Source organism: Sebastes fasciatus, chromosome 13, assembly GCF_043250625.1.
Source record: "Sebastes fasciatus isolate fSebFas1 chromosome 13, fSebFas1.pri, whole genome shotgun sequence".
Classification (NCBI taxonomy): Eukaryota; Metazoa; Chordata; class Actinopteri; order Perciformes; family Sebastidae; genus Sebastes; species Sebastes fasciatus.
The window spans coordinates 11688556-11707630 of NC_133807.1; the positions used below are offsets into that span (position 1 = coordinate 11688556).

A 19075-nucleotide genomic window follows, 5' to 3' on the forward strand; every position below is an offset into this window, starting at 1 on the left:
ACGTATTTACAGAGTAAGTTATGCGTATTTGCAAATCGCCCTGTATTTTTGTGGATGTGACTTTACACAACACAAATACAAAAATACATGTTTGTGGATCGTGAAATATTTGCAGATCATGGTACACATTTGTGGAATGTCTTCTGTGGGTTACAACTAATAGAGTCCAATAAAAACTTCCATAGGGATTCAGGTGATTTCTAATATTCCCAAAGCAATGACTCTCTACAACTAGGGCTGTGTATTGGCAACAATCTGGCGTTTTACTTTTTTATGCCATCAGATCTGTATTTGCATTTATCACAGTCCTTGTAAAATCTAACATCACAGCACTACTGAGTTAATCTTTGCATTTAAACTATTAATGTGACTTAACACAACACAAATACAAAAATACATGTTTGTTGATAGTGAAATATTTGCAGATCATGGTACATATTTGTAGAAAGTCTTCTGTGGGTTACAACTAATAAAGTGCAATAAAAACTTCCATAGTTTTCTGCTGTTACTATGTATACTGTAATTTTGAAATAATAAAATATAGAGATCTTCAATTCGCATGCGCAGACAGCGGAGTCACTACGCGTGCGCAGACAGCGCAGTCGTCGTTGGCAGCTGCTGCTGTTGGTACCAGTGAGCTGACCTGTGATGGTGATGTGGATGAAATAACGGTATCCCCTTCATCAGCGTCGGATGGGAAATGGCGAGATAAAAGCAGGTTTTTCATAGACATTTTGATATTGTAATGTATCGTGTCGCTTCTTAACGGCGTGTTACATGTCTTTGCTTAGTTTTGACTTCACGGTGGAGAAGATATAGAGAAGCAAACATCAAGCTAGAGACAGGCTGGGGATGCTAACTAGCGTTAGCTCGCCGTTAGCTGCAGACACTTAACCAGCTTTGTAAAAAAAAAGAGGCAAGTTTCTGGGGGTTCAAAGAAGAATGCAGTGATACGATAAGTGACCTGAATGTTAGCGCTTGGCCAATTAACTTTGTTCTACTCCAAAAGGGTTTGCATGGACTTGAGATGATGATGAACTGATGCTTTGATTCAGAGCAACGCAGATCAAACCACTGCAGAGGAGGTGAGTGCAGCAGCAGGATGGAGTCAGAGCACTGAATAACAAGCTACAGCATGTTTTACCACTGGTTTTATTAACACGCAGACTATTTTATATAATATAAAAAAAATCAGCAATGATGAGGTAAACATTGCCCCTGCTGGATTTTCATTAAATATGATGTCACCCACCCTTTTTTTCTAAAATGCAGCACTGATACAGATACAGATAGCTTTATTTATCCCCGAAGGGCAATTCAGTTTCTGCAGTCCACCGAGACATATACACATTCATACTGCACAATCATCAATGACACAGGGAACACAGTAGGTGGCATATGGGGAGGTGCAAGATCAATAAAGGAACAAGAATAAAAATATTTGCAATAAAAACAATAAATACAAGAATAAAAACAAAACGAGATAAAAGAATAAAGTGCCAAGAGTATTGCACATTGCAAATTACATTCCAGGAATGTAACTAATTGCAAACACAGAAAACCATTATATGGTTAGTGCAAAATAACTTTTACACTGCTATGTGTATACTGTTGTGAAGGCTGAAAGCTGGAGAACCTCGTTCTTTGTGGGATTTGTTATAGCTGCACTTAGAGCAATTAAAACGGCTTGTGGTCACTGTTAAGTAGTGCCTCTGATTGAACACAGCCTCCAGATGCTTTACAGTTTGTTTCAGGCTGCTCTCCTGACCTCAGGACATATATGATGGCTTGTCACAAAGACTGCTGGTTCGATTGAGGTCAAAGTACAATGCATGTTTTGAAACCCACCCATGGGTGCAGTCAGCAGGATTGATGAGTTGCCTCTCTCTCTCTCTCTCTCTCTCTCTCTGTCTCTCTCTCGCTCACTCGCTCGCTCTCTCTCTCTCTCTTGTCTGTGGCCCAGCTTTGTTTGTGTAGGTGCGAGATGGTGCTTGTATAGGCTATAATGAACACACACCTATAGCGTGAGGTGTGTGTTCATTATAGCCTATACAAGCACCATCTCGCACCTACATTAATTTTTATCAGATGATATGTAGATATGTTTAATATGACAACCTGTTTTGACTGATTTACATACATCCAATCATGGTTGGTATATACATAAGTAGAATCCATTTTCAGACTACTAGATTTATCCATCAGGCTGGGCAATATGGCAAAAAAAGATACCGTGATAAATGGTAGGACCTTCCCCCAATAACAGTAAATGCACCTGTTTGGACACCGCTATTAAATACTTGGCGCCAATGTTGATCACATTGAAATGAGGGCTCGGCAATATATTGATATTCTGTCGACATTGTGATATGAGAATAGATATCCTCTTAGATTTTGGATATTTTAATATCGCATACATGTCTTACTGGCTTCTTTAAAGGCTTCATTACAGTAAATTGTTGTAATTTTCTGAACTTCCCTGACTGTTCTAGCTGTTCTATTATTTTCCTTTACCCACTTAATCATTATATCGACATTACTGATGATTATTTTTCATAAATATCATTGTGTAAATATTTTGTAAAAGCACCAATGGTCAACGTTACAATATCCTTGCGATATTGAGATATTTAATCAAAAATATTGCGATATGTGATTTTCTCCATATCGCCCAGCCCTAATTGAAATGCATTGTTGTTTTAAAATGTAAAAATTGAACGGTCTGCTCTATCAGAAATCATTGTGCGAGACATTTGACTAAGTAATTGTTGCTTTGTGACTACTAAGATGAAATAATAAATGATGAAGACTGACATACTTCCCAGCCCTTAATTACACCAATTTAAAAAAACAATGAAACACAATAAATTCATAATCTGGCTGTCTTTCTGGTATTTCTTTCACAAAACAGTCCAGATATGCAGAAAGCTGTGTTGTTGAAGTTTCTTTAAAACATATTCTGGTGTTTGTGACACACTGATGTGCTCTTAGTTACTGCATTGCCACAAGCTGATTGAGGCTTTGGCAAGCAGCATGAGTCATCCATAGCCACACTGAGCGCCAACCTATATTTAGCCAGTGCACAGGGGGGTTTGAAAGTCATTGTGAAATTAGTTTTCTCTGTGAATGATAAGATTATCGCCTTCCTGGAATCCACACCAAGACACTGGCGTAGTCGGAGGGATGACGGTACCCGGAGATCTGCTTTGATTTGATCACACGGGTGGTGGCACACGGAGCATCTTTCTGGATGCTTTTGATGTTCCAAGCTCCAGTTTGGCCAGTCTTGCTTTCGTGTGTTCCCTTCTTGTAAAATCCCTTTTGAAATTTGGAGATATTGGGATTTTCCAGTGGAACTGATATCTTCCCATTCTGCTGACATGGCACAAATACAGTGTAAGCTTTAGGGTTGATACAGTACAAACCTAGTAAAGACAATTCAGCTGGTTTGGGATTTGGTCTACTTCTTTGACATTGAATGTTGAGACAAATAAAATATGATAGTTAAAGCCACTCAACGTTGGAAAAAGTTATCAGACTCAATGTCTTCAGTCTTTCCCAGTTACAGCTCCGGTGATATAATGGCATAAAACAAAGATTTGTGGAGTAGAACCGAAACTAGTGAAGAACACCTTTATCCATGAGGTTACAATTGTTTTACTCTATTTCAGATATATGTCAAAAATCGATCTTATTGCAGCATCTACCTGAGGCCACAGGCCATCTGTCTCTTGAGCCTAAACTTTGGTGCTGATTTGTGGAAAGGTGTTTCATCACTCTGAAGAAATATGTTCCCATTTAGTGTCATCTCTGGCATTTCTTCCTTCCTCAGTAAAGCACAGAGAACAAGAACGGGAGAAATTGGGTCAGCAGCCTTCAGCTCATTGCTGTCAGACTGATTTGCTGTGTTTGAATGATCCCCCCCCCTCCGCATATGTTGGTGTGTGGTTTTTACACTCTCCTCACCCATCTACCTTATGCCTCCTTTTCTTTACTTTTTGATCTCACCTCGTTTGTCTATCCACACTATCTCTTTTGCACGGTAGATCTGTGCAATGTCTACTTTGCTCTGCTCTGTATCTTTTACTGTTTTCTCATTCTCTCATCGGCAGGATGTCGGCTTGAGATTTAGGTCTTAGACTGGTACAGGCCTGTTGAGACGCATTTACACATTACAGTGATTCATTGAGGCTTTATAACCTGGAACGTACCATGGGCTACTATTATGAAATATGTCTATAGGCTAAATTAGTTTGCATTACCTAAAGAGCATCTTCTTTGATGAAGTCTAATTATACACCGTTTCTTCATACAGATGGGTCAACTTTGGCGGCGAGACATCGCCCTGTCAGAGACGTTGGGGAATGCTTCTCCTGTCGGCTTTGCCCCGGGGCCCCCAGCCACGGTGGCCCCACAACAGTCCAACTCCTCCTTGGTACCAGAAGCCCCGCTGGTCACACCAGAAGACCCATTTTTCCTCATGACCTCCACTGCCCAAACCATATCAGGATTTTTTGTTTGGACAGCTCTTCTGATCACATGTCACCAGGTAAGGAGAGAACATGACATTTGGAGGTTGCAGATGATCTAGAGGATAGAGAGTTCAAACTAAACTAAACAACAATTTTGTATGCCTACAGCCTTTAGGCAGAGGGTTAAGCTGGAGTACTGGGATGAAACCTAAATCTTGCTTATCGTGATTTTTCAAGTCTACCCCTCTTTTCCTTTAGCCTTCATGTACTGAAGGTAGGTTCGTTGAGTACAAAAAGCTCCTTTTCAGCAAAAGAAAAACAAACAGTTGACACATTCACACCCAGGAGCATATACAAGCGCCTATTAATCTAAGGCTATATGCACGCTCACACACTAAACACATGCATGCACTTAGAAAGTTTCCCATCCTGTGTGGAGAAGGCTTCTTCCAAATACTGACAGATTTTCCATGTAGCTGCTCCACACTACTTGTTGCACATTGGCTTAACACTGAGCACTTCCAGTAGGATATTTATGCTTCATATACATTTACACTACACACCCAATATGTGTACTATCGTTAAAAATATTTTTGTGTGAATAAACGTATCTTTTCGGACGCACTGAGCAGCAATTTACGTCATCACTTCTTGAGAGCCTCCTCGCCGGTTGGACATGCGTAACCGTGGTAACCTGTGCCAACCTCATGTGACCAAACGATGATTTGTGAAAATTATAAAGTCTTATCTAATTTAAAAAAATATATTATGTCTAGCAAAGTGAAATCGTATGCTTACACTTAAATTTAAGCATTATTAATGTTACAGAGCTGTCCGTCAACATCTTTTATGAACATCATCGTCACTGCCGCATTGCATTGTGGGATATTTATGCCGCCGTAGTATCCAACGTATACATACTGTAATATTTCACCGGAATAGTATTCAATTAGCGTACTATTGGTTTCATACTTGGACATACTAAAAAATCTCACATACTGTTTTCGGTTAGTAAATAGCATGATAGTATGGAATTTCGGAGGAAACACTGTTTGTTTGAATTGAATGAGACAAAAAAGCAGTTTTTTATTAACCAAATTCTTATGAATGACAAAAGCTGGAGTGACTATACTGTTTTGGTTTTTGGGGGGGGGAATTTTACCATCAGAGTCAGGGGCACCTCTTAAGCTTTAAAGGTCCAGTGTGTAGGATCTGGCAGTATCTAGCTGTGAGGTGAGAAGATTGCAACCAACTGAAGCGTCTCTCGTGTGCCAAGCGTGTTGGAGAGCTATGGTGGCCGACGCAAAAACGCAAATAGCCCTCTCTAGAGCCAGTTGGAGCAGAGATGGTGCGTAGAGTGTGTGTGTATGTGGGAAGTGAGTGGTGAAGCAAGAGAGAGACTGAGAGAGAGCGGCGGCAACGGCAGTGAGTAACATTATCGACTCCGATTCAAGCAGTAAAAGTAAACAGAGTTTGGTTTGTCCATTCTGGGCTACTGTTGAAACATGGCGTTGAAAAATGGTGCACTCCGTGGGTAGGGGACCTACTCCCTATGTAGATATAAACGGCTCATTCTAAGTAAGCTAAGGAAAACACAATTCTTATTTTCAGGTGATTTATACACTAAAGAAAACATACGTATTCATCTTCTATTCCATTTCTGCCAATAGATCCCTCTAATTGTTACACACTGGTCCTTTAAGCATTAGCAACAGATAATATAAGGGCTACCTCTCAAACTGTGTGCCTAGTTTTTTGGAGAGACATTGTATGCCTCCCACAGTATAGAGATGACAGGAAATGAGAGGAGACAAAGATAAGGAATGCAAAAAATGTCTCTGACCGGAGGCGAACCAGAGATATTGCAACTCATGGTCGGCGTCCCAACTCCAAGGCCGCCAGAGAGGTCCCACGTGCCAAGTTTGATTGACTGAGGTTGATTATGCCCCTTGAAACACACCCAACATGTGCCAAATACCTCAGGTAGCCTAGCCCCAGAGGAAGTATGGCAAGACATCAGTGTGTGCTTCCTTAACTGCTGCTAGTCTGTAGCCTGTAGAAGGATCTATATCAGGTTTAGAAAATAGCAAATAGGGGTGAATGATGTGAGGAAAAGCCACAAAAAATAAAGTTGTAAATGGACATAATTTCCTGTGTTTTGACAGTTTAGAATTGTGTTCAAAATCTCTGGAGATGTTAAGTGTTAGTGGTGCAGTATAGTGCGTAAGTGCTGTTTGCCTTGTTTGCGTCAGTTCATCAGCCCTCATCGTACAGTGAAGTATTTAGTAAGCGTCCTTTTTATGTAAGCGAGATCTACTGTACCTGGAGGCTTAGGTTAATGATTTGTCCTCCATTGTTCCTCACATACAGGCTTAAAGAAGAGCCCTCTGTCACTCTGGCAACAGGTGCTCCTAGCTCGACTACGACATGAAAGAGCAGGGGATGGATGTGTGTGTGTGTGTGTGGAGGAGGGAGGAGGGACGGGTCACTTAGCAACAAGCCCTGCGAGCTGAGTGCACCGTCTCGCTTGGTTGTATTGTCACCCACTGTTTGTTATTTTACCAAAGGTGTGTGTCTGTTTACAGAGCAGGAAAGGTGATACGTGCGACATTGTGTAAGTGCAAAGGAGCCGGACAGAGCAGACAGAGGTGCTGGTTTACAAAGGCCCACCCTGCTCTTCCTGCCGTCTGCTGCCCTCAATAGGAGTGATAAAAGCCCAGTATCAATTACCCAAAACAACCCCATGTGTCAGTGCACGCACACAACACACACCTTTCAGACACACAGCACTCAAATATCCAACTTAGGCAAATGTATACTGGCTGTACTCTGACCTGTACAGAAAGACTAGATGAGGTAGCAATTAGTTTCAGTTAAATCCATTTATCACCCACGTTATGAGCCGTGGTTTCACAGGGAGGAAGCTGGTGAATATTCCCCCGACAGTATTTTTTCCTATCTCGTATTTTAATGTGACAGTATGTGTTGCTGTTTCAAAAATGTAAAAAAACAAACACACAATTGTAAATATATTTGTTCTGCATCCCGCCAATCTGCTGTTTTTAGCAGCTTTTAATTTGAACTTCGGCAAAACACAATCCGAGGTACTGCATCACAGTTTGTGGTCTGTGACAAAACAAATTACTTTTGACAGTCGTTGGAAACTTAAATCGCATTTCCTATGGCTGACCCTAATGCTTCGAAGCTTCAACCGTCAGTATTCAAAGGCCTGTTTTTCTTTTTCTTTATTTTTTTTTATATATAAGTACGTAATAATAATAATAATAATGTATAAATCCCCCAAATAGTCGTGAAATACGGTATAATCCCACAACATTATTCATATTCAACATCAATTATTATTAGTTATTCTCAGATGGATGTCGCTGTTTGCTAGGTGTAGAGGTGCGTGTGTGTGCAGTAGTAAGCTTCGAAGCCCAAAAATGGTGTTTGGGACGGCCCTAGTATTTTCTCCTTTAATCGTCCGACCCATTTACAGTATAGAACTGCATGCTTTATGTGTGTGTGTGTTTGTGTAGATACAGATGTTCTCATGTGTATATGTATGAACATTTGCCTGTGTTCCAGTGTGTCTTCTTGTCTTTCTCTCCCTCCTTTGATTATTTAATTTCACTTTTAGTTTACGCAGTATTTCTAGCATGAGCAGCTCCGAATGATTCAATATGATGCCATCAAGAAAAAATGCTCCAGCTGCTCCCCTTAGCAACTTATGGAAGGCTGATGTTGTAGACACAAGATAAAAGTTAAAACCTGCTGTTTTTGTATTGCAAATCCCCCAAAATATGGTCTTACTCCTAAAGACCATGCTGCAGTATAATTATTACCAACTGGGACTTCTTTCATGTCTTTCATGGGACCTTTTCTTTCTTGCTCTCTTCATTTTAGATCTACATGCACCTGCGCTACTACAGCTCTCCAAATGAACAGAGACACATAGTCAGGATCCTCTTCATAGTCCCCATCTACGCCTTCGACTCCTGGCTCAGCCTCCTTTTCTTCACCAACGAGGAGTACTACGTGTACTTTGACACAGTCCGAGACTGCTACGAAGGTGAGTGGATTGAGGGACGCAGTGCAATGAGCTGGCAACACTAGCATCTTCTGCTGCAGGCTGGATTATGTGCTGCCATATTTGGCATGCAAACAGCAGAATATTCACCGCAGCGGTGGGAGGGTTTTGTGTTCCAACGTGTCTTTTGACTCCCAGCAGAAATAAGGGTGTGAGAATTTATGTGTCGTGATACCCCAGTGGCAGATGGCCTTTGTAGTGTCTTCATTTACAAAGGTTGCCATCTTTGTCCTCGTGTCTGCACGGCCTCTTGGGATCGCAGGGGAGGGGGAACCTGTTTCCTAGCAACTGTATGAAAACGAGCAAATCCTTGAGAAGACTTTTAAATGGCATCTCACTTGTGAGCAGATAAATCGTAAGCTTGTTCTTTATCTTACCAGACTATAAGGCAGAATTCATGCTGATTTTGAGAATGATTAGCAATAAAGAAAGCAATTATAAACATAAACTATGGTTATGCTGATGGCAATTTGCTTTTATTATTCCATCATCACATGTGCTTTATTATGATATTTTAGGATGCCAAACATCAGCTGGTTCTCATTGTGAGGATTTGCTTGAACTGTTGGTTGGATAATCCATTAAAGGGGACATATTATGCTTTTGTGCTTTTCCGCTTTCCTTTAGTGTATTATATAGTTTTTAGTACATGTGAAAGGTCTGCAAAGTTAAAAAGCCCAAAGTCCACGCCAAAGGGAAATCCTCTCCCCCACAGAAACACTGCTCCTGAACTGCCTGAAACACCTCGCTTGAAGTCCCGTCTTTTCTTCTGTAATGTGGTGATGTCACCAAGTAACACATTTGCATAACCTGCAATTTTGCAATACCTGCCTGGCGGCTGCTTTGGCATGCCCCCGAACAAAGCTAGTTAGAGCGGAGCTGGAACGGAGTCCGAAGAGTTTGGTTCGGTTGACCAATAACAACAGAATGGGCCAGCTGACCAATCAGAGCAGACTGGGCTGCAGCACAGCTGACATGAGAAAAATAATGTTTTTTGTTTTAAACATGTTAGTAGAAAGTCTAGTAGAAACACAGAATACATGTTTGTACCTGAAAATGAGGATAATAGGTCCTCTTTAAACCTTGGATTCAGAATTTGTAATGGGCATTCGTCGCTATTTTTTCTGACATCTTATAGACTAAACAATTAATTGATTCATCAAGAACGTACTTGACGGATTCGTTAAAAAACAAAAACAATGGTTAGTTGCACCCCCGTGTGAACGGTTTAGTGTGCTTGTATTCTGTAGTGTCAGCCTGCCTTGTAGCAGGTGTACAATGGTTGAGATATGGCATGGCAGGGCTGCAGCTGTGGCCTAATAGGGCAATGTGTTTTTAAATGTAGAGTCAGACATGTTTATTACTGCTGTTGTTCATATAGACACAATTAGTGCCATGATCTACTGCAGGTAAAAGCTAAAATATACACACACTGTTATACACATATACACTTTGCTGTCTGCTTCACAAGCTCACTCAGCTACCAGTAGAATAGTATGTGTCCCTCTTCCAACAGAGTCCATATACACCCTCAAAATGTATATTTAGTTCAGGCTGAATAGCTACCCATTTGCACAGATACTATACGTACCTTTTATGGTTGCACACCTGGGGTCGGTCATGTGCCGGTTATGGTACTTCTGTTATGTACTAAACCTCCCCTCACGTCTCTTTTGGAGTGTGTATCACAATCCAGGACATATTACAAAATGAATAATTGGTAGAATAGTGTATGAAAGTAGAGGTTACTGTTTATGCTGTTAGATATGATAGAAGTGACAGACAGCTAGCTTTATTAAGGCACAGTGTTGACATGGTGAGCTTTGTCTCCACAATTAAGGATCTAGATCAAGACATGTCTATATTATTGCTTTTATTAGCAACACGCTCGGATATTTATGCTCTCAAAATGCATCAAATTCATGTGCCAGCCTCTTTCAAGCTAAAAGTAAACTTTTAAAGTGCAAAAATACTATATGTGTAGTAGTTGTGCAACAATTAACAAAGCCAGCGCTGTGCTGACTGTGCTCTGGCAGGGTTGTCAGTGGACTACCATCACAGGCTCACTTTTAAACTGAGCCACTTTTAAACTGAGCCACTTTAAACGGTAACGGGAGCGGAGGCAGTGGGGAGCTGGTGTCTGTGGGTTACCCTTAAATTAGCCTGAGAACACCTGGGGCAGCAGATGGAAAAATATTCTGCTGTCTCGGGGACACTTTACACAATTATACTGGGATCAGTCAGGTTTATTTAAATTGCATGTTACTTCTCAGGAAAATGTCCAATAAATGATTAGCGTTTGCAGGATAGCCAATAAATTATTGACCAGTCCACATGATATCATGTAACTGTCCTGTATTATATATTTATATATATATATATATATATATATATATATTATATATAATATATATATATTATATTTATATATATATATATATATATTATATATTTATATATATATATATATATATATATATTTATATATATATATATATATATTTATATATATATATATATTTATATATATATATATATTTATATATATATATATATATATTATATATAATATATATATATTATATTTATATATATATATATATATTTATATATATATATTATATATATATATATATGGGATTACCTGTCTAAATATATAAGAAGGATTTTAAAAGTAATAGCAGGTTTGTCAGTGTTATTGCATTTCTTAATTGGCACCCTCCATGTGGTTACTGCAAAGGGCAACCAGTGTAGCTGTCTGCATTGATTAGGTTGATTACATATTATCAGATATGACCGGTGGATGGATAGAATATACTGTAGAGGGATTTGAGACACACCTGGTGTAGCTTCGCATTTAGGCCCATGACGCTGTGGAGGATTAATCCCAAACATCAACATGTCAGAATATGATTTTTTATCTTTATTAATAGTAGTTGTGTAACACATTACATGAATGAATATCATAGCCTTAAACGTGTGCAGTTCACTTGTGTAAGATGTGTTTATCTGTATTATGTGACGCTATTGTGTGACAGTGTGACGCGACCATGGGCTTTTTCTTCAGTGTTTCCACTGGCGTCCCATTGTCACGCGGCTTCACTTCTGCTCACGGCACCAGAGAACTACACCTTACAATTATGCTGAGGCTTATAGCTCACTCGCAACATTACCCGATCATTTTCTAAGCCTGCCGATGACTCACCTTTCTGCCTTGAAATAACAAGCGCAGCAGTTCTGAAACAAGATCAGCAAAACATGACTGTAATTATGACCGTTACACCAAGTGTTGTTAACACTGCATAACCGTTAGAAACATCCAGTGTTTCCAAACCCACGTCAGCAACTTTGACATGATCTTTTTTTGTAAGAACCTTATGCCATTAGGTTGGGGGTCTCTGCTTGGTGACTTCTGAGCCACTTGCCACGTTTGATCTAATCCACTGAGCATGTACTCCAGTTACATAATGTAAATGTTTTACGGCTGTGAATGTGGGAGTGATTTGACAGATGGTCATCCTAAAAAAACATTTTTTTCATTGTGTGACACTCTTCAGCCTTTGTCATCTACAACTTCCTGAGTCTGTGTTACGAGTATCTGGGAGGAGAGAGCGCCATCATGGCTGAGATCAGAGGGAAACCCATTGAGTAAGTTTCTCATCTTCCCTTTTTATGATTCCATTATCTTTATTTCTGGTATAAACATTTATAAACAAGTAATTTCATGTTAAAATAGCCTGCCTAGTTTTCCAACAATTTTAACCTGCACTTCCCTTTAGGTCAAGCTGTGTGTATGGGACCTGTTGTCTGTGGGGCAAGACGTACTCCATTGGTTTCCTCAGGTTTTGCAAACAGGTACCAATCATCCTCTTGGCTCACATACTATACATTGTTTAAAGTGGCAATCTCGTAGATTTTCATTTAAATAAATGTCTGTCAAGTGACTATAGCCGAAGGAGGTAACACAATGGTGATTGAGCCTTTGGCCCAGTGATGAAAGTATTGCAATATTTATATATTTGCAGTATAACAAACTGTTTATCTGTGGCGACATTCCCGGAGAAAATGCAGTATTATGGCAGGGTCACACGTGCGCCAAATTAACATTCGCCTTCCGTTCCCTTCCATTCTATGCGAGCAAAGGGTTGCGAAGCACATTAGCATCTTCGGTTTTGCTCGGAGTTCAACTTTGGTGAACTGTCAGGCGAATATCGCCTCGGCAGGCGATGGTCACTCACCTGCATTTGCGCATGCGTGACCGCGCCTTTACAGTTTTTCTCCATTTTATACACACAAAAAAATTACCTATTCTGAAAACTTGAAGCTCAGAATCAACAAAAAGACTCCAGACTGCTAAACCCTGGGCACAAATCCATTGCTTTCACTCAAGTAGAAACTGTAAATCAACCAGGACTGAAAAGGGGAATATTACTCAAAGTGTGTTATAACTATGTTTTAGTGTTGTGCTTTACGGATAGAGGAACTGTCCACTGTTAATACATGTTTTATCATTTTTAATACAACTTCAGTATGATATTCATATCCATTTTCATGTTTGAATGACAGTAGGTATCCCAACACAGTAACTGTCATGTCAAATTTAGATACTTAAATACACTGTACAACATAAGATGCAACGTATATGTTGATTCTCAGTAGGATCCGCTGTACTAGTGACATTGGGTCATTGATTTAATGTTAATATAATAGATACTGTATTTCCTTAATGTGTCATTGAGAGTTGCTCGTTGTCAGAAGCTTTATACTGCTGGTGTAGCATTGCTGCTTTTTATTGACCTTTTCCCACCATGTTTACTCCCCCTCCTTTCTCTCTCTCTCTCTCTCTCTCACTCTCACTCTTGCTTCTTCAGGCGACTCTCCAGTTCTGTGTGGTGAAACCCCTGATGGCAATGATTACTGTCATTCTTCAGGCCTTCGGGAAATACAGAGACGGAGACTTTAAGTATGTTTCCACACCAACCTAGCCACTGTCATTCACAGCATGGACATCACCCTGAGCAGCGATGTCTTGTGTTCTGACTTGCCGTGTTGCGTCACACTTGAACCCAGAGAGTTCATATCTGTAATGATGAGTAATCATTAGGTTATTATTGCTCTAAAATCTCTAATGAAGGCCTGTAAAAAACATAAGTGCTGCTCTATAGTCTTCATCTTTTTATGAACTTAAAGCAGCATATTTATGTTAAAGACATGCCTTCAAGTTGATTGTAAATCAGTTTTACCTCTTTTTTGTTTCTTCACTTAGACATTTGCCATGTGTGTCATGGCTAAAACACATTCTTTGGTGTCTGTGTCTCTCTCCTCCAGCGTGGCTAGTGGTTACCTGTATGTCACCATTATCTACAACGTCTCCGTCAGTCTGTCGCTCTACGCTCTCTTCCTCTTCTACTTTGCTACGCGTGAACTGCTTGTCCCGTACAACCCAGTACTCAAGTTCTTCATGGTCAAATCAGTCATCTTTCTCTCCTTCTGGCAAGGTAAGAAGACCACCTTCTGGACTTGTTAACACAGAGACACAGCAGCAGCACACATACCCATTTATTCTGACATTGTTTTGTTCAGCAGCCTGTAGGTATGTTAAAAAAGAGCTTTGTTTCATTCATGACTTATTTTGTTTCCTCTGGATGGTGTTTTTGCTGCTGCTATTTTTGTTTTTTTGCGGTGAAATGTGAATCCTGTGATGCTGCATCAGAAATATAATCCCTTTTGTGGCTCAATTCTATTGATATGCCAGCCGTTTCACTTTTTACAACAGTTATTTTACTAAATTTCCGGGCCTGCAATCACGTTCACAGATTCAGAATGAACACAAAGTTTTCTGTTTTCTGTTTCTGATTTTCTATGTTGTCTCTCTCCCGTCTCTCTCCGTGTGATTCAGGGATGCTGCTGGCCATCCTAGAGAAGTGCGGAGCCATCCCTCAGATCAACTCGGCTGACTTCTCCGTGGGCGAGGGAACAGTTGCCGCTGGTTACCAAAACTTCATCATCTGCATTGAGATGTTCTTCGCTGCTGTTGCTTTGCGCCATGCCTTCACTTACAAGGTCTACATGGATAAAAGACTGGACTCGTATGGTAAGGGAAGTGCATGTGTGTGTGTGCGTGTGTGTGTGAGATCGGAAAAAACTAAAGCAAAATATGAAGATAATGAGAAAGAGAGCCTGTATGTTATAGTGTGCATTATAATCGATCTTCTCTGAATGTGAACGGTTCCCGATACAGACACAGTAATTCGATTCCTATCTTTGACGCTCTCTATGTATTCTGAGTCTTTCTCTTTTCTTCTGCTCTTCCTTCATTTTCATCTTGACTTCCTTGTGTTCCTTGTCTCTCTTTGTCTCTTTTTTCTCGTCTTCACTGTGCTGCGCTGAAAGGCTCATTTCCTATCTATGGACAGTACGGTAGGTCTGATGTTAGCTGTTTTTCATCTGTATCTACCACAGTTCTGTATGTTTGCCCCCTTTTTGTTTGCGTTTTCCGATTTGATTGTGGTTAAATATCCGTTACTTTAACATTGTTTTCAGTTCAGCATGAATTCAGTTTATACATTTACAATCGTGGGTCTACAGCTGTCTTGTTTTTGTTTCCTTATGTTCATTTTGACACCAGTGATGTCAGCTTTGAACATTTTGTTTTGTCTATGTTCCTACCCGAGCTCAGTGGTCCCCTCTAGGTCTCTCTCTCCCAGCAGGGAAACATTTGTGTTGAGGAAAACATTTAGGCGACAAGAACTGAAGCAATTTGAATTAGTAATGTAAACTGGTGTTAAAGGCAATCTTGAGAAACTAGCAAGAGTACACTAGATTTTTAAAAATGATCCAGCCGAACAACGAGCCCTATGTTACCAACTCTTTTCCGAGTAAAGATGCTAGCAGCATTAGCTGCTAACTAGCTCCAAAAGTCCCTAAATCTAGAACGAAAGCAACACCGACAGTCCGTCCCTTCAGGCTTCCCTCCAAAGCCACTCCCCCACTATTATTATTACGAACATAAAATTATCAGAATAAATGTAAACAATGAACATGGCTATTGTTAGTACTCACAGCTGTTAAGTTAGCAGCTTGTGGAAGCCTCCGGTGACGTGCAATGAGGCTACTGGCAGAGTGAGAGGTGGAGAAGACAGACAAGTTGCCCCGTCCAATCATTCAGGCCAAATGAGATGATTGGACGGGTTTATTACAGTCCTGCAACAGCCACAGATACTAGATTTTTTTCTTCTTTTTTTTGTCAGAGCACTTGATTTATTGATGCTGTCAGGCTGTAATGATAATTTCAACTAATATAACAGAAAAAAATGTTTCTAAAATCGTTATCAACCCTGCCTTTAAATCATCACCTGCCTAGTGGGATAACTTTATTGACAAGTGCCTTTTATATGTCATAAAATGTTAAAATGTGCATTCATCTTGACCCCCAGTAATATTATACTACCCACTGTTACTTTATTATATAACCTGCATGTCCATGGCATTCAGAGAACAGATGTATTTCTTCCATTCTGCTGATTGAATTTTGCTGAATTATTTATTTTTTTGCAACATTTCAAAGATTTATTTGGATGTTTGGAAGGAAACATCGTTTCTGAATTTTTCACTCACTTTCACATCTCCCTCCCCGTCCATCCATCTGTGTCTCTTTATTAATACTCCAACCTCTCTACCTCCAGGTCGCTGTGCCCCAATGAAGAGCATCTCCAGCAGCCTGAAGGAGACCATGAATCCAGGCGATATGGTCCAGGACGCCATCCATAACTTCTCCCCAGCGTATCAGCAATACACCCAGCAGTCCACACTGGAGCGGAGTGGGGGGCCTCCCCTCTCCCGCAGCCACAGTAACCTCAGCACCCGCGGGGACAACGAAAAGACCCTGCTGCTCAGCTCTGACGACGAGTTCTGAGACTCTCAAGCACACGCTCACTTTACTCCTCTAGACCATATTGAATTTTTACCACCTATGTGAGACAAATCTGATCTTTTGTTGCCACTTTAACATGGAAGATCAGATTCTGATTTCTGTTTTTTTTTTTTACATTTAGACAATGAAACGATCAGATTCATGTCAGTCTTATGGAACTATGGCTGACAGACTGTGGGAAGGGATTGAGTGTTTTTATAAGGAAAGAGAGGTCATAATTGGTACAGTAGGAAAAGAGGACGGAGAAGTTACAAATATAGTCAGGGAGAAGAGAAGTCAAGACAGACATTAGGTTTATTAACTGGTCAAGTTGTCATTTGTTTTGATGTCACAGAGGCCATTACTGACAGAGCTACCATATCACATGGGTACAAATAACCATGCCTGCATTTAGCGTCCTTGTCCTCCACTTTAAACACCACAGTAACAAAAAAAAGACCGTCATAAGGTGTGGGCTAGAGCAAACAAGTGCCATCTTTATCTGAAACACACGGCCCCCATCTGTCAGTTTTTATATTGATTCTCAATCCAAACTCCTCCACACCCCTCTGCCAATTCTGCCTCTTACCGAAACATTGCCAAATAGAGGGAGCACCCTGTTGCTCCAGTCAATGAGACACACCGTCTTAAGATTTAGAACTAAGGAGTCTTTGAATTGCCAGGCTTCATTTTAATATATAAGATTTTTTTTTTTTATTTAAATGTTGTATGACCTTGACGGTAAAGCTCATTTAAAGAGTAGTTTGTTGGAAAATTGTTATTCCAGAGATGTTCTAAATATTCCGTGTTTGTTTTCATTTAGTTGTGGGTTCATATGAACAAGCGACTCAAAAAAAAAAAGTGTAATTGTGTGACTCCAGCTGTTGGCCCGACTCGGGCTCCTCGCGCAACGCTATTGTTGGTGGAGAGGGAACAGCTGGAGGAGAGGTTTTAGCGTGGACAGGGAGACTGACGGAAGGACAACACCCACACAGATTACAGATTACCGAAGAAGCAACACTTCCCCGCAGAGCCGGCCCAGCTGTGATGTGCTGCGGATTGTAAATCCCATAATTAAGGGCATTACATGCAGCACAGATCAGGCCTGCCTCTGCTGCTATCGTTTATAACGGCATCACTGCTATAGTAGTAGTGTGTTAGTCAGGACGTTGGTCGTTATTACAGACGGATAAGGCCACGAAAAGATATGTCAGTGCAAACAAGGCTTTAAATCAGACTGGACGAAGGAGTATATGGGCATTAAAAGTTGGTATGCAAGAAGATGCCAATTGGTTTGTTAAGGGACACTATAGCAGTGATGCATGGTAGAACTAATTGAGTCAGATCCTTCAGGCCTGCCTGTCATCTTCTGTTTCCTTTTACTAGAGTTAGTTGTTCATCAACTGATGTTTAATATGCGTTTTAGCAGGGGCCAGTATAGAAGCTGCTTGTGGCCGTGGTCGTAAATGTTTGATGGCAGAGCACAGCGATATAAAAGCTGAGTAGATCCTTTCGACAGGTGACTTTAGGCCCACTGCCGCCTCTAAATGTGCGATCATCGTTTTCCTCTTGTTATGTTGAGTGCAAACAGATTTTACAGATTGACTCAAGACTGACTGCAGGTAAACAAACAGTGAAGTCCTTGTTTGTGATGAATGTAGTCCGGGGGAGACAAATTAACAGCCAAATTAATGTGCATCCTCAAAAGAGCACAATCAACTTCCTAATGAGGAAATCGTATTCAGTTAGAGGAATAAAGAAAGTGTTGGTTTCCTGCTGTGACTGCTAACCCACATCCCTACCGACCACCTCCTACACTCAATTGTTGACGCATAACTTTTGCATCTGACTTTCCGCTGAACCTGTGGTGCTTTGGTTGAAGGCAAGGTCAAGTGAATTTGTTCTATTATTGTAACACTAACATAGTAGTATTGGGGGGAAAAAAGTGAAATTCACTGCCTTTTACTCTGCCCCAAGCATATCAAACTTAAGCATCTTGATTTAAAAACACTATCAAATGATAGTTTTGATACTATGTGATTTAAAAGCTGAATATATTAAACCAGGAAATATTATACCAGAGAGGAAGGAATGTTGTAAATAGAGTTTAAGCACTGCGAAACATTCATGATGATGACTGTTGCTTGGTATAGTGCTTTAGTTTTAATATTTGAATTTTCATATATTCTCCTGTTTTATTTCTGTTGTACACTTTTTAATTTGTATATTGGTAATATGATCTCTTGTTTTGATGCTATGATGGTTTCTGTTGGTGTTGAAAAGGAAATAAAATACAAATGCAAGCAAGACATTTCTGCCAGGTTTTTGTCCCAAGTCAGCTTGTAGACACCATCATCACAACAATATGTCATATTTTGTGACATTGATTCTACCTTTATGAAACACACCATAATGAAACAAAAAAATATAAATAATAATAATAATAAATGTAACCCTTTTGGTTTCTGATTTTACGCTCAAATGTGAACACAGAGCACAAAGCAATTGAATTCAAAAGAAAAAGGACTGTTCACATCTGTTCTGGTCTTGTCCAAAACTAAATAGTTTCTGGCAGTCAATATTTAAAACCTTTTCAGATGT

The 19075-nt window shown here is 40.1% G+C and overlaps 1 protein-coding gene across 6 annotated transcripts; it reads left to right on the top strand.

Annotated features, from left to right (window-relative positions):
* Positions 1–566: 566 nt before the first annotated feature.
* LOC141780306 (transmembrane protein 184B-like) lies at positions 567–18783 on the top strand. Of its 6 annotated transcripts, none has more exons than XM_074655471.1 (11): positions 605–718; positions 1010–1085; positions 4316–4549; positions 8379–8544; positions 12120–12210; positions 12342–12417; positions 13434–13525; positions 13891–14060; positions 14462–14656; positions 14956–14982; positions 16248–18783. In XM_074655471.1, the coding sequence occupies exons 3-11, from the start codon at positions 4316–4318 to the stop codon at positions 16475–16477; spliced, it is 1281 nt and encodes a 426-aa protein (XP_074511572.1). In that variant the 5' UTR covers positions 605–718; positions 1010–1085; the 3' UTR covers positions 16478–18783. The 6 variants fall into 6 exon arrangements, with proteins under 6 accessions (XP_074511570.1, XP_074511574.1, XP_074511572.1 ...); XM_074655472.1 differs by having other exon boundaries at positions 615–714; XM_074655470.1 differs by having other exon boundaries at positions 636–710; positions 1005–1085.
* The last annotated feature ends 292 nt before the right edge of the window (positions 18784–19075 follow it).